This window comes from Stegastes partitus, unplaced genomic scaffold (genome assembly GCF_000690725.1).
Source record: "Stegastes partitus isolate 25-593 unplaced genomic scaffold, Stegastes_partitus-1.0.2 Scaffold82, whole genome shotgun sequence".
Classification (NCBI taxonomy): domain Eukaryota; kingdom Metazoa; phylum Chordata; class Actinopteri; family Pomacentridae; genus Stegastes; species Stegastes partitus.
The window spans coordinates 770,367-787,066 of record NW_007577813.1 but is presented as its reverse complement, the minus strand read 5'-3'; the positions used below and the strand labels follow the sequence as shown (position 1 = coordinate 787,066).

General features: G+C 43.7%; 1 protein-coding gene across 1 annotated transcript in view; it reads right to left on the bottom strand.

The window, feature by feature from the left end:
* dlgap2a (discs, large (Drosophila) homolog-associated protein 2a) overlaps nucleotides 1–16,700 on the bottom strand; it is a 146,281-nt gene that overhangs the window by 64,747 nt on the left and 64,834 nt on the right. Inside the window, exons 2-3 of the mRNA XM_008276886.1 lie at nucleotides 9,193–9,556; nucleotides 8,412–9,159 (exon numbers count right to left, since the gene is read on the bottom strand). Coding sequence (XP_008275108.1) covers nucleotides 8,412–9,159; nucleotides 9,193–9,488 — 1,044 coding nt within the window. The 5' untranslated portion in view covers nucleotides 9,489–9,556. The remainder of the gene's footprint in view (nucleotides 1–8,411; nucleotides 9,160–9,192; nucleotides 9,557–16,700) is intronic.

The window sequence follows — 16,700 nt, the reverse complement described above, 5'->3', positions numbered from 1 at the left end:
AACTTGCTCCCCATCACAATCTCTGGTTCTGTTAGTCCACATCAGCTGCTAGAGTCCAAGATGTGTTGTATTAATGGAATCAGCAAATTGGTCCTTGATTCTCATCTGCGTTACTCCCACATAGGAGGTGTGTCAGAAAAGTTCCAAGACTGGTGTCACTAAAGATATATTTCAAACTACAAATTACGAGTTTTCCCCTTCAGATGATCAACCAGCACGTCTACAAAGAGATCCTGCAGCGTTTGCTTCGTTCACAGAAGAGGCGAGAGTTGTGGCAGGACAAGTCGTGGCTACTTCACCATGACAACGCGCCTGCTCATGATGTCCTGAGCATCCGACAGTTCCTGGCTGAGAAGAACATCTCCGTGCTGGAGCAACCTCCCTACTCACCCCACCTGGTTCCGTGGGATTTGCTCCTCTTCCCCAAGCTCAAGGGGTTCATCAAGGGGATCCATTTTGAAGACGTGGACGACATCAAGATGGCTGTGACGACGGAGCTGTTGACGATTGTGGAAGAATCCTTCCAGGAGTGCATGGCGGTGTGGCAGAGAAGGCTGGGGAAGTGTGTTAGACTCCAGTGGGATTACTTCCAAGAGGAAAACTTGTAGTTTGGGTTTGAACAATATCTTTTGTGACACCAGTCCTGAAACCTTTCTGACACGCCTCGTCCATACATGGCCCATCCCACATCACTGGCTGTTAAGGTTAATGTTCCAGCAAACATCCAGCAGATACGCAACATTATTTGTGACTACAAAAAAACAAAACATGATTTGTGTGGTCGTCCAATAGCTCTTTTTACTTTGCTCACCAGCTTTTATTAGTATGCCACATGTTGCTCAGATCATACCAAGCAAATATTTTTACTTCAAATATCAGCCCACAAGCAACTGATAAGAACTGCTCATACTAATATAACAGATGGAAAAGAGCTATAAACACTTCAAATAGAGGAAATAACCAATCAGATCCACTACAATGAAAGTCTGGGATTACTATTTAACACCTCCACAGTCTCCAAACTCAGACGATGAGATGCTACAAGTCTAAACCTGAGCCCTAGGCTGTGTTTGCTCCAAATGGCATGAACTGCTATGTTAAAAGACACTATTACGCTGAAGAAATCTTGGCAAGAAAATGCTACCAAAGCAGCAAATATAGCTATTAAACCCTTCAAGAATTAGGACGCTATTATTGTTGGCCATTATTATTGATTTGGCTTTGGAGAGCAGTGGCACACAGGAAAAATATATTGTAGAATGTGCTTAACAACTGACTATTAAACGGTTATAGCCCGGCTACCTCCTTGTCGAATCTTGAGGTTTGAGATAATAAAACACAAATACAAGCAGATGCTTGCTGACATGGTGGTAACCACAAAGTCACATAGTGGCCTCGGGCAACAGAGATGAGTAGCATTTAGCAACAAACTGCTGTCTGATCCTTGGGTTCCTGGGACAAAAATCTCACTAAGTAGTGGTTCATGGCCTGACTGCTATCTGGGAACTCCTTAATGAAAATGTTAGGAAACCCCTGTGTGAGTGGAGGTGTGTGTTCCTGTAGCTTTCCGTCACAGTGCCAGTTCTGTTTCTGCTACTTTGCACTTTCCTTTTGTATTTTAATCAGCAGACTTTCTGCCTCTCAAGCTCCACCTTTGGCAAGCCAACATGGCAATTAATTGGCCTATTAAATCCCTTCGCAATGCCCTATCAGCAAAACTATCAAAAGACTAATCCTCTCATTGTACCACACTACTGTATGCAGGGAGAGAACAGGCTTGGGTTTGCTGGAGCAGCTGCCTTAATCAGGGCTGAGAGTTGTCAGGAAGGCAAAGTTATTGTTGTTGGAAGTTATGCGCTGGATGCAAGAAAGCTGGAGGATGCATGGATTGCACCTGTTACTGCAGATCAGGCGTATGGCAGAGGAAGGATAGCCCACACGTCTACAGTATTCAAGTGATTACATCCTGCAAATGTCAAATGAGTCAAACTTGTCTCTCAGTAGTTACATTAGTTCTGAGTTCAACAGTAGAGTATTACTTCTTAAGAAAAACACAGACTTTAGAGGGACTATATCACAAATACAGAAGCAGAAACCCATTTTCTAAACACCACTTAATCCTCACTTGGGTTATAGGGGGGCTGGAGTCTATTCCAGCTGACTCAGGTTGAAGGCAGGGGACACCCTGGACAGGTCACCAGTCTATCACAGGGCTACACTTAGAGACAAATAAGCACACTCACATTTACACCTACTAACAATTTAGAATCACCAATTAACCTCAACATGTTTTGGACTGTGGGAGGAAGCTGGAGAACCCGGAGAGAACCCACGCTGCACGGGGAGAACATGCAAACTCCACGCAAAAGGATCCCAGGCCTCCTAACCTGGGACGCGAACCAGGGATCTTCTAGCTGCAAGGCTATGGTGCTAACCACTGAGCCACCTTACAGCCCCAATGCAACCCAAGAAACCCAATGCAAGCAAAGTGAACACACCTGTGATCACTGACGTACAAAATAGAAAACCTGTGACCACTTAAACTAAATTGATAACACCTATGATTTTAAGTTAGTTTGACTCCATGAACACAGTTATAAAGTGGTCTGTGAAAAACAGAACTTTCTCATGTTGGGACCAAATGGCTGAGCCTATCTGATTGTCTACATCATGGCTCCACATGGAAAAGACATTGCAATTCAAATTCTAAAATCTGATTGTGAGGTCTCAAAGATGGAAAAGGTTGGTTCCCAACCAGAATCAGTGGTAACACAATAGCAGCAGTAAGCAGGAGCTACAAGCCGAGCCTTAGTACCACTAATCAGAGCTACAGTGGCTGTTATATTAAATTGATGTCATGGCAATGCTCTGCTTCCAGAATCTAGCTCTGAAAAACTGACAGACAGCTGCTTCAGACTTGGCTGTCACTGGAAATTTAGAGTTCCTGACAGCTCAGACACCACAAAGGTTATTGCATCACCTAACCCTCTGCAGATATCATCCAAGAAAAAAACAAACAAACCCTTGTTTACTTGGCAAAAAACGGCTGGATATAACTTTGCTTAAGATCATGAACAGAAGCTTACTGAACATTTGTCCGGCTGAGATGGAGTCCAGCATGTTTGGCGTAAGTCTGCCACAGTGAATGTATAGTCCTAAGAGTGAAGTACAAACAGAGGAGTGTGATGATACGGGGCTGAATGAGTACAAAAGGTGTTTGGGAGACAACATTTATGGGAGATGACATTAATGGGGATATACCAAAATACTGGCTGACAAATTGACTCTGAGGTTTGACAAAAGAGGAATATTTCAGCATGCCAGTGATGCAAAGCATCCTACAAAAACCACACAAGAGTAAGAAGAACAAAAACTTGAAAACCATTACCTGGATAAGTACACCACATTTTATAGAGGAGGGTAACAAGCAACACTAACCAGGGCAGATCATCTCTCTAGAAATTTGCAACACAAGTATCCTTCTTTATAAATAGTAAATCTACTTTGTTCTTAATTATAGAAAAGAGCAAAAATCCGACTACTCAACTTGGAAATACTAAAGCTGTTGTTAGGTGATACAATTATAACCAATTTGACATGTAAATGATATTGCACTGGGGTGTACTCATTTGTATTATATACTGTATATTCACATTCTGTTGCCATCAGCAGATGAATGTCACAATTACCTCTTTTCATTAATATGAGGCTCATAAGTCTTGATGGAATAACAACACGTGTGTGTGCGTGTCTTGGGGAGGGCTAATTGGACCTAATTTGTGAAGCGACAGGGAGCAATGGCTAATGCCAGGTCTGATTCCCCCACATTTGTCATTTCAGAGAAAGAGCAGCCAATATTAATCTATCTCTGTCTTCTCCAATGTCCACTTCATTGATCTCTCATGCATGCACACGTGCTATCCCGCTCACACACCTCAGGCTGTGTCCACGCTAACACGTTTTCACTGCAAAGACAAAAACGATCTCCGTCCAGATGAGGGTCGTGTCACCCTTACAGAAATAATCTCCGTCTATACTAACACGCTAAACACGCAATTCCCATGACTGTTCAAATACATTAAGATATGATGGAGGACGATCAACAAAGGCAAAAACACTAGAGATTTCTTTAAGGGGTCAACCAATTATTAGCCAAGCTAGTTATCAGATCTGATACTCCATATTATTTGCGATGATCAGTATTGCTATTTTTCAAAATAAATGTATTAATGCCCAACTATGGTACTGATGCAGCTTCTTCTCTTTATCTGTAGAACACTCTATAATCTTGAGCAATATCCAAACCACAGCACCCTCTGATTGGGTAAACGCTACGAGTAATGGCATCCGCACTGAAATCATCTACGGCAATTCAACAAAGTTTTGCGTTAGTTTGTTATTCTGAATTTTGACACCGAGATTTTCCTTTTTTTCCATTATCAGTACCCTTAATCAGGCCAGCTGACAGCCTTCCCTGGGCCCGGGACAAGATGACATTAGATGCCCCCCCCCGACTAGCATTCATAGAAATGGTTAACATTAAGCTGTATGTACATTCTTCATATAGCAGGAAATTAGATAATATTTACCACTGCAAGTTAGGTTACCGCTGGTGTGCCATGTTTAGATTTGCACTCCAAATGCCATGCGGCGAATTTTCCTTCCAATAAAAGCACATCAGATTTTGGTCAGGGGCCAAACCATTTTATGTTGGAGGTGGGGGTGGAGGGCAACTCCAAAGATATTAAGGACAGTTCAGACGAAAACAAATTAAAACTTCTAACTCGAATATTGCACTGTTTCTTTCCATTAATAGCCCCTCTTTGGGGAAAAACAAAATCCACAATTCAATGATGGTCCAGTTCTGGGCCCCCCCGCCCACTCCGGGCCCGGGACAGCAGACCCGTTTGTCCCCCCCTATCGGCGGGCGTGCCCATGACCGTTCAAATGCATTAAGATACGATGGAGGACGATCAACAAAGGCAAAAAAATAACACCAGAGATTTCTTTAAGGGGTCAACTGATTATTAGCCAAGCTAGTTATCAGATCTGATACTCCAAATTTTTTGCGATGATCAGTATTGCTATTTTTCAAAGTAAATGTATTTATGCTCAACTATGGTACTGATGCAGCTTCTTCTCTTTATCTGTAGAACACTCTATAATCTTGAGCAATATCCCGCCTACAGCACCCTCTGATTGGGTAACGTTACGAGTAATGGCATCAGCACTGAAATCATCTACGGCATTTCAACAACGTTTTGTGTTAGAGTTTGTTATTCTGAATTTTGACACCAAGATTTTCCATTTTTATCCGTTATCAGGGTCCTTAATTACTAATACTTGGTATCGAACCTGGAAAAAAGTTGATCTCTAATTCTTTAACTGGAACACGATGAGATGATGCTAACACCAACACCAAGGTCAGCAATGCCCAATTTGTTACCCATGTTAAATTAACATCGAACAGTCAAGACTGATGGTTTTTTCTTTCTTTTGGAGAGGAGAGGGTCAAATGGGGCTACACTTCTCCAAATGCCAGAGTAGTGTGGATACTTGGCGTAAACGTAGCAAAAAGTTAAGCATTTTAGAACGAAAGTTTTGCGTGTTCGGAGCCTCGGCAAGACAAATCATTCTGTTGGCAGCCTCATACTTTTACAACACTTCAGAAGTTTTTTATTTCCTCTGTCATCAACCAAGGACACAAACAAGGTGACGAGCACATCATCAAACCATCTGGTGTGCGATAAACAGCGAAAACACCCACCCGCATGCACTGTCACTCACACATAGACACAGACACTCGGCACACGCACTCTCTGGATACAGTTTATGCTGTTACAGTGCAGACAGTTGTGGGCAATCCCAATTCAGCAGCAGCAGGAAGTGAATACTCTCAATGTGACCCCTCAGTGTGTGCAGAGGATCATTCCTGACTATTGGGTCTATCCGTCTGCCTGACTGCCCCTGCTGATGAGCAGCAATAGTAGCCGTGGGGAGCGAAAACAGCCGTCTCCTTTCTCTCGTCTTGCTTTGTTTTCCTCCCCTCCGCTTCCAGGAGCATCTAAATGCATCCTCAGAGCCATAAACCTCGGCTGTATGCATCTCCAACTTTCTCTCCGGCCTCTCCTTCAATACATCTTCTCTGAGAGGTCCCTGAGAGGGCATTGATTCTCCTCCGGGGAGGGAAGATGTGTCACACCCTGTACGGCTTGGATTGATAACGCTGGGCTAAATATAGCCCTGCGGCAGGAAGCAGGGGAGGAGGATATTTTTAGAAGTGTTTATAGTGCCGCGACTCGGACACTACCTCAGCTGAATGACCAAGTGGATGGGAGGAAGAGGAAGGGGGGGCGCTAACCACTGCGACTCCCCCCCTATTGAGAGATTACTGCACTTACTGGAATTGTAAAAAATTTAAGTGGATGAGTGCACTGTCTGACTGATTCAAAGTGATGATCAGTTATGTTTAAAAATATGCTAGTCAAAGGGAGTCCTCCTGAGAAACTTTCTGTTGATGTAAACTTAGATAGACTGCTTTCTTTGGCTCCATTGGCTGATTTGAGTAATGTATTGGCTTTCCATTTACAACAGTCTGTAATCCATACAACACACTTTGTGCTTAGAGCGCTGAGTCTCCAAGTCCTCTTTCCCAGTGTGCTGAAGTGCTCATTTTATTTTGGCTGCAGGCGGTACTTACATGACACTATCAGATCTCACATTGTTATATACTGTATTTTCTGCAGCATTGTTACAGAATCTATTTTTCCCTGCTTGGATTTGCAATTTGGGATTTATAAGTATGCTTTCTTATTTCATTTACCCTTCAGCATGCATATAAAACCTGTGAAACACTTCTGTGGAAAGTGCTGACTCACTCCGAATTGATCCCCACAGTGCTATGGGGTCTCCTGCAGAGCCCGATCATGGGCCTGGGCTAAATGCTACCTTTTTTTTTTCCAAAGTGAGACTGATGCGAAATCGCAGCAAAACACAACGGTAAAAATAAACATCGATTTCTGTTCTTTTATTCTCATACTGCCAACTCTTCCCCTCCGGCACAGATGATTTACAGAGTTAATTGATTTGTCCCGCTGTGCTGGTCCTTTCTACTGCCAGCCACATGCTGAGCCATAGGCATAGGTTCGCATTTTGATATCCAGGGCAGAGACAGACAAAATACTGTCTTTCGGATCAATCAGAAATCCAGCTGAGATGAGCAGCTTTTCTTCCTTTGTCAATTGACTGACAATGTCTCTCTTGTGCAGCGCATGCTTACGGTTCTTGGAACTGATGTTTGTCTTTGTGCTACAGCGGCGGGAGTTCTTATACATCTTACATTAATTTGAGTCGATTCCCAATCACCGTAGTATCAGACATAAAATGAACAAGATCTTCAGTTTTTCACCTGTCAGATGAGTCTCAATGCAAACGTCCGTCTACTTCTTTCACCGGTCTCTCCCAATACTCATCAACCAAGCCAGAGAATAATTCATTTGTATTGGTCTATCTAATCAAGTGCCCTGAACAGGGTTTTTTCATCAGCGGCTGTGATGTTTCACTGCATTGTTACAACCCCGGTGGTCTTGCACCTTCCATCCTTGTGGTGAATCATTGCTGAGCCTGTTTCAAGTATGTAGATGAGTTTGTGTGGGCTCCTGACAGGGGTGGTGGCTTCTTTGCATTCTCTACATCCTGCCTCTCTTCCTGGCTGATTGACCTGAAGCTCCAGTCCTTGTTCCTTTACTTCCCTATCCTTGTGCCTGATTGGACATGGACTGTCCCTACACCCGGGTTTAAAAGTAACCTGTCAGTTTTGGTTGCTGTGATTTAATGTGTCCCCTCTTGTGGTCCTTATGTATTCTGTGTTATTCTGCAACACTTGCTGGCAGCTTGTATTTTCCTGTATCTGATGGCTGATGGCTACTGGTTGTTTTTGTGTTCTGTCGCCAGTTACCAGCGGTTACTGGTCGCTCAAAGCTTTGTGATTTGTGTGATGAGGCACTTGTTTGACTGCCTGCAGACTGGGCCATGTTGAGCTTTAGCACCACAACCACATTAAGCTAAGAGTTTGTCTGTTAGGTAGACTAGGAGTTGGGTGGTGCCGCCTTCTGTTTGGGTATGAGAACTTGGGTGTTTTCTGTTGTATGTTTCTTAGCGAGTTGGCACACCGTTAGCCCTCTTTATATTTAATGTCCTTCATTGATTTAGCAGCAATTTTGCCCCCTTTGTTTGCTCAATATATTACTAAACAATTGACAACACCAACCCTAACCCAAGCCAAAAACAACAGGTTTTCATGTTGCTTCCCCTAACCCCAGTAGAGCTGGAGCATGATAGCATCTGTACGGTCACTACTGTTTGATTGAGAGGTACAGTACAACCCTCACAGTAAAAGAACCCAAACTTACCTGCAGATAGTGGCAGGGCCTGAGGTTGGGCTTGAGGTCAGTGGGCATCATGGGCTTCTCCAGGTTAAGCGAGGACTTCCTGTAGGCCTCCTTGGCTTGGCTGACCGTTAGCGTTGACCAGGAACTCCTCTTCATGAACTTGCCTTCGGGCGCCATGCTTATGCTCTCACAGGCCGAGCACTTGACGTCGTTGTTGCTCTTGGAGGTCTTTAGCGACAGGTCTCCCCCCAGGTGGCCGTGCATTGAGTCAGGGTAACAGTGGCTGATGTGGTCGACGGGATGCCGTGACATGACGCTTGGCGTTCTGTACGTGCTGTCACTGTCAAGGTTGTCATCGGAACTCCACCAACCTCCCGAGCGCTGCTTGCCGCTGCCGTCGGACTTGCGTTCTTTGCTCTTGCTGCGTTTGCTGTGTTTGTGATGGCCTTGGTGGTGGTGATGGTGGTGGTGTGAGCTGTCCCTGTGCGAGTCGCTTTTGGTTCCGTTCATCTTGGAGGAACCTTCCAGGGAGTGCGACTTTGTGAAGAGCTTCTGTACAGAGTGGACTAAGTGGCGTATTCGCCCGGGGCTTTCGTTGCGCTGCTCTGTAGTTGTGGTCGTGGTGGACGTGCGTTGGTACTGCAACGTGTGGAAGCCATCCCGGTGCAGCGGCATCTGTTTCTCAAATTGGTCCAGGAGGTTTGCTGGGATTCGGTTCATTTTGCCACTGCCACCACGCGAAGATGAGCCACCGTCGTCGTGGGAATCCCTGCCGCCAGAAGTGTTTCCACCGCTGTCCCGCGAAGCACTGCCGTAGTGCATGCGGGGGAAAGTGCTACTAGAGATGGAGTGGTCAGTGGCCGACATGGACACCGGCATCACCATGCACTCGGAGTGGATGGAGCTTCGTGGGGAGCAGCGGTGGTGACCATCGAGGGGGCAGCTCTCAGTCGGACTGAGGAGGTAGGAGGGGGGCCGTGAGTCGCCATGGTAGGGGTGGTGGTCCAGGGAATGGTCGCAATCAGCCAGGCCGCAGGTGTGGGCGGTGGGGGAGGTGAGCTGGAGCTGGGCAGGGCGGCCGCCTGAGAGACCCTTCATGTTCCTGGGTGGAGGGGAGTAGCTGTCCTCATCGAAGTACTGCGAGGGCGACCATGAATACTGTTGGTCTGAAAGCAAGAACCAGAGAAAGAAAGAGAGAGAGGGGGAGAAAACGTTACATCACACTCAGGGTAGAAAAGCCTTTTACCCGAAAAAGAAATGCATTTCACACTTAATGATGAGGAGGAAAAAAAAGCTTAGGACCAAATCACATACAAGTTGGTCATTATCCACCATACTCTCACTCTCCACATCCATTTCAACTACAGGGCACTCAAAAAAAAAAAAAAAAAGAAAAGAAAACTAAAAGTAGCACATCAGAAATGTGGAAGTGCAATTCACAGATTGCACAGACAAAATCTCAGCCGTCCTATTTTTCTCCTTCAATTCAGGTCTGGGATGGCATACCGCCGGAGAGATGGGGGACGAAAAAAAAAAGAAAAGAATGAAAGAACGAGAAGGGCAGGCAACAGGTAGAGGCCCGCATTGCCATTTATCCAATGCAAAGTGAAATAATAGCCTATCACTCCGTGGTGCTGGTGTCATCCGTCAAAGCCCTGAGGAGTGCGCTGTGAGGCGTACGGCCGGATAGGAGTCCTTGGGAGGCGATCACCAAATGCACCCTCCCTCTCTGTTTCTGTTGGCCATGTAGTCTGAGATTAAAAACCAATTCTGTGTGATCGGTCACCAAGGGCAAACGTCCCAGCTCTCTATTCCGATGTATTTAACTTAATCACAGGTATGGTTTACTTTATCTTTGTGCCACACCGCTGTCGATTCCTCCTCTAATTGCAGTGCCCTCCCTTTGAATCACGTCAGGACGATGTGGGTTAAAAATTCCACGTTATATTATAAATGACCCCCAGAATAATCGATCTTGTGCCTCAGTGAGACATTGCTTTGGAAACAATGTGTGGAATAAACCATGAATGCAATCTGAAAGACTTCATGCCAAACTCATATTACCTTCAACTAACTAAGAAATGCTCATAAAATTTGGTTATTTTTTAAGGTGTGAAAATCATACACATGACTACTTTGCTTCATTTCATAATGATCTTGTTGTTTGCCCGTCTTTGTTTTTATTCTATAAGAGTTGCATATTGCAGTAGAAAAGCATTTCATAGTTACCTGCACCCCGTCTTATGAAACAGGAAACAAACACAAATAACATTCATATCTAAGCTCCATTGCTTGCTAATGACACGCATCACAAACCCGTGCACTTTCACTCCCATTAAAACGAAGGAGAGTTTTCATGAGCTTGAGACGAAACATGTTAACAACTCCATAAATTCTGAAACTTAATTCTGATACCTTTATATCCATATTATTATGGCCGCCTCAGTCACGATTATTCAGGCACTCCACTGAACAGAATTGTCAGCGTCACGTCATGCAGGAGTTATTATTGCTGCTGTTCTTACAAATTAATGCTGCTTCGTCCAATGAAACGTAATCTAAAGGTTACGCAAAGAATGGAAACCGGCTTGTCTCGTTTCTGTAACAACCTGTAGAGTAATTCATATAGATTTATGATTTACTACGATGACAAGACCTTTGCCTTGATATTTTCATAATGGTTGTTGTGTTTTCATCTCATTTTTTTAAAAGCAAATTTGAAGCACATCTTTGGAATTTTTCAAAACAATCCAAAAATTTCAAATTAGGCTTGTATCTGTTAACAAGCAAACAAACTCGGCTGCGGTATACGGTATACGGTGTACGCTACATGGCAGTAACACACACAGTAGCAGGAGAAAAAAAAAAACACTTGTTTGCCAAGAAGAAGGAACAAACAAACTTTGAGCATCTATGCTAGAAAAATGGAGAGATGTCTTCAGGAATTGTTTTCAGTCGGGATCGTTATAATTATTCTTGCACACCAGCTGGTACTGGCCATGTTTCATGCTGTCAACTAAGACTACAAAAAAAGTGGAAACACTTAATCAGTCAAGTACGTTTAACTTTTTAGTTATGTCACAACTTATCTGAAAAAAAGTGTTTCCATCTCCAATTATGGGCATTAACTATTTTTTGAAAAAGCCAAAACCACCTCAAGTCACCATCTTATTTGCCAAATTGACATGACTAGGAACAGCTCTGCTCCACATGGTTCACATGGGATGTAACATTGGGAACTGGCCTTTCAAAGATTGAATTTAAAAAGCTGAGAGGCTTATCTGCACATCCAAAAACCCTCCAACTCTAAATTATTCTACATTTACTGCGCTACATTCAACCTTAACACAAAGGACATCAAGGACACTATTGTACAGGTGTACTCATTACTATAAACCATCCTTTAAAGAAATACTTGCAGCCTACCTGTGATAACTTTCCGAATAGGAAGAAACACAATGGGTGGAGTTCTCAACATTGTAAAGTCTTAAACAATAAGTTCAAGACCAAACCTCTTACAGGGAATTTCAAGTATGAAGTCTGCATACATTTCCAACTCATTACCTGCAAACAAAACATATTATTAACACGCTACAGTGCCAAAGTGGTAGAATATATGCAGGCCCACAGAGTCCAGTCCTTGGTTTAAACCCTGAGAACTCATCTATGTGTATCAACATTACACATTTACTTTTTCTCTGCTAAATAATCCTGTTATGGCTTAAAATATGTGACTACATTGTTGTTTCCTGCCTTTCTGTCCACTCACTCCCCTCTGTTTGTGGCAGCTCGAGCACACCAGCTCACCTATGACTCAAACACTGTAAAACCTCTCCGTGCTGCACAATGGCAAGCTCCTATATTGGAGTCATTTAGCCTTACAAATTACAAGATACAGAACACTCCACCCTGCAAGTTGGAACTATTGGTTCCTTAGATTTGTTAGGAATGAAACCTTGGGAGTTTTGTGTTTGTCAGACTGTCACTGGTACACTGCAGATGCAAGGTGGAAACGCTCAGTCATGAAGCTGACGATGTTCTCCACTTATGATATGCCTTCTTGCGTATAAAAAGCAACATCCGGACATGCTAGAAAGCACCGTTAATAAACTTAATTTTAACTGCAGTGTCACTCGTACTAGAGGCCATTAAGATGATTTAACTGGTTCTGTTGAAAGACATTTGAATGACATGTTGGTGCTTCATTGGTGTATAATTCATTCCCAACATATTAAATGTGTGTTTGTATTGTGTTTTCTGATGTATCCACAAGCCCAGACGTGTTCGCCTGATAATAAAACTGCAGGGATTTTGATAGTAAATTTCCACTGAGGAACCTTCACAGACATCTCATGACTCGTGCACCCTCAACATTAGTGCTCAGTTGTCCTAAAACTGACGAACAGACGATGACATTTTTGCTCCTACATTCAAATACCACTGTGAAAGCCTCCCTTTTGTACATACGTTACAAACCTACAATGAGGATTTTCCTCTTGATTATTTTGTCAATAGCTCTGACAAAGTCCCCACATTCACAGATCAAACAACCTGCGCGCCAGATCATCAGAATAACTTACTGTGCTGTTAGTGAAGTGTAACTAAGGGTGGATGTTCCTTTTCATCTTTCAAATTGGATAAAATTTATTCCTTTCAAACTTATTTTTAATGAGGTCTAAGATCTCAACCCCTGAGGTGCAGCCGTGCTCCTCTGTTGCTGTCGTCCTCCATCTGTCGAGATGAAAACATATTCTCGCTGTTTACCAGTCTTACATGAGGATGTCTACTTGGCAGCCTGATGTAAAATTAATCCAGGCTACTCTAAGCATGCATGAGGGAAAAAAAAAAAAGATAAGACATTTTCCCCGAGGATGAACTGTTTTTTTGTCAGGCTGTACATAAGTAAGCAATCGAAAGCGTTGCTACCGAACGTATTGAAAGAGGCTAAATCAGGTGAAGCTGCTCGGCCCGAGTCAGTCCAGGTGATTACCTGCTGGTAATTGCAGCAGACGGATGATGGTGCATTATAGATTGATGTGATGCTACGTTTCTGTCTGAAGTTATGTCACCGTCTTACTCCAAGGCCTTTCTCTGACGGCTGACTATTCCTTGAGGTATCTCGGGGAGCTGCACTGAATAAATTATCTACCCGCAGAGTTATGGCACTTCCTGGGATTATACGACAGATGACAGACTCATCCGCCCTCCATTTCTCTTTCCACTGCTGATACAGAATTCAACATCAGCTACAGGAAAGAAAGAAAGAAAGAAAAAAGAAGTAGAACCCTGATTCCAAAAGTAAGTCTCTTGAAGGTTATTTAATATTTACACCAAGCAGATTGAGAGAAAGCAGCCCTTTTGGTCCGTGTGCATCTTTCTGGCAAGTAGTCTGCAAACAGGGAGACAAGTACCAGTGACATCTGTGGACAGGGAGAGGGCTTGTTGTTTTTACACTGATACCAGCACCTGCCATCACATTATCGGCTTCCTGGCAAGGGTGCCAACCGCTTAGATGGACTGCTGGGATGGAAGGTGAATTTACAAATGTAATGGCAATTCAATTACAGCTCCAAATTTTCTTTGGATGTCTGGCTATCGCAAATGTTGACGGTGATGACGCTAATGATTCTAGAGATGGAGCTGAACAAGAAAATTGGATATTTTAAGGAGAGGGAAAAGGCGGGGATCCTTAATGCTGTCGGCTTTAGATTGAAGGCCAATCCAAATCACCGTTGAGCTTTATCTCGGCAATGATAGAAAGTCTTCACAAAAAGACGTTTCCCGCCCCGAACAAAATAAACCAGTCACATCCAACTTAAAACACGTAATCATCCAATCATGTCTGACTCAACACCTGAACCAATACCCGGCTCTATAATGTCGTCAAAGCCTCCCCGGGATCAGCTGTGATAAACACACCTTGCACCTGACACGAGATGTGCAGGGATGGGAAACAGAGTCAGAGGAAGAGGCTCATTTATTAAGGGCTTCTGTTTTGTGCTGCCGCTCCGCCCGCGTGCAGAGTGTGAGTAAAGGTCGTTTTGCTCCTCTTAACACATTAGCATTTAAATAGCATTATATCTGCACTGAGTATCGCTGACAGCTCCCACTCTTCCACTGGCTCAGGCCCTAACTGGAGTTGAAAACAAAGTTAAAAGATAATAAAGCGCTGCACTAGACTGAGAGATCAAAGGCGTGCGACCTTCAGACTTGGCAGTGGTTAGCATCGTGGCTAGCCACGGAGCTATTTAAGGGAGGATTAGGATAAAGGTAACTGCCGAGGAAGAGTGGCGATGCTGAGGCAACGCATCACAGACCGTCTTTAATGTTTTGCATCAGCGAGAGAATCTGTCATCGCTACGTTGTCTGGCTTCAAAACGTTATTTTGGTTGCTGGTTTGCCATTAAATATGTATGAGCGCAACAACAACAATGAAAAAGAGCATTTCTTTAAAGATGGATAATTTCTTTGAGTGGATGACAAAAGTGTTTTGAAATTCTTTTGTTGACTGTAGGAAACCTTTTACATGAAGAGATGCAAGAAACGAGTAAAACGTCGGCCAAGCTCATTTCAATCACACATGCTTGCAAATTTTAAAACATCATGTACAGCAAATGTCAAAGACAAGAAAAAAAATTTGCATAACATTTTGCCAGTAATAATCATCATGATAAACTTAAACCGGTGTCTTCAGCAGCCTTCAACTGGCCGGAGGAAAGTCCCACCCCTCATTTTCTGAGCAAAACGAATCGATAGAGCAGCTTTCTTATCCGTCTCCCAAAGGTTAAATGCACTCTCCCCAGAATTCTGGCCTTTCTTTAGAAAATCAAAGGAAGTGGAATTGTGTCCTCAACGCCTGGGGCGAAGCTGCAATGACCTGAGCTATTAGATTTGAGAAGGAGCCAATGGACAAAGAGGCAAAGTAGCAAGTGTGCAAAGCCTCGTTACACCCACCGTGGCGATCAAAATAAGGCCCCGGCTTACGTCTTTGGCAGATATCCTGCTCCCCTTGTCCGTCCAAGTGACAGCGCAGGACAAATTCATGCATACATTTCGAGCACTGCATGTGAGCTGAAAGTAAAACTCACGCCGTTCGAGTTGCTAATGCATCACTCAGCTAACTGAGCTGTTTCAAACTGACACAACAATTGGGAGCCAATCACTTGTCACTGATATTTTCCCTCAGACCATCTGTCCGTGGCCGAGCGTGACAGCTAAAACGCCAGAAAGAAAGCGGTCCTTTCACGATCGCCGCTGTGACTGACACCTAATGCTGAGACACGAGATCAAAAACAAAGAGTCTGTTGCATTACAGCGAGCTGAGTCAGCGCCGCATGTTGTCACACGTGGCCGTTCACGCGTTTACACGATGCGGAGGGAAGGGAGGGCCCGCTATCACAACCGGCCTTAAATCACACTGGGAGTTCATGCTGGTGCCATTAGAGGGGTCAGCGTCACATGAATCCACACCATAACAATGATTTACACCATTATATAGAGCAGCGATAACCACAAGCTCCCTTCTGAGAGATAAACTCCGCTTTTAAGCTGTGGATGATCACCGGCGTTACAACAATGACACAATAAAAAAAAATGCGGCTTATCTGTTAATGACAAATGAAAACGCTCTGTCACAGTGGCTGGAGTTCATTTTATTTTGGGAACATCTGACAAAATGTCCTGTTGCATAAAGAGAGATGTCAAGTCCTGGAGTGCTTCCAGACACTGTTACAGGATGTGAAGTTACATGCAGGACATTTACTGTGACCAAAATCCACAACCTGAATTTTCAAAGCTGTTTATGTGGCTTGTCTCTGCATATTTCCGCACTAAATAATCAGATGTGCTAAAATAAAAATGCTATAAATGCAACCACAGAACCTGTCATAGTAGTCCAACCTTGAAATTCTAATCTTCCACTTACTCCTAATGCTGTAAAAGAAGCTTATACCTGTATGACAAGAATATTGTTTAGGAGCCACACAGAGTTCAAATAAATATACCGTATTTAGCAAACCTCCATACCCAGAACAGGTGGAAGCTGTGACACAGCGTTTGGATGACATTTGGTGAACACATAGACTGTATAAAAGATGGACGTAGCAACTGGCCCTGAAAAATGAAGCCAAACCGGAAGTGTCAACAACGTGCGTCTGCGAGCTGCTGGCTCCAAAAAGCCCTGGCTCCCATAGAAATGAATTGGAAAAGAAGTGATCACAGATCACGAAATACCGCATTCCTACAGCTCAGGATTTTTTTCTTATTAGTTTTCATGGTCAAATCCAGAGATCCGGTGGCCAATCTGAAAAT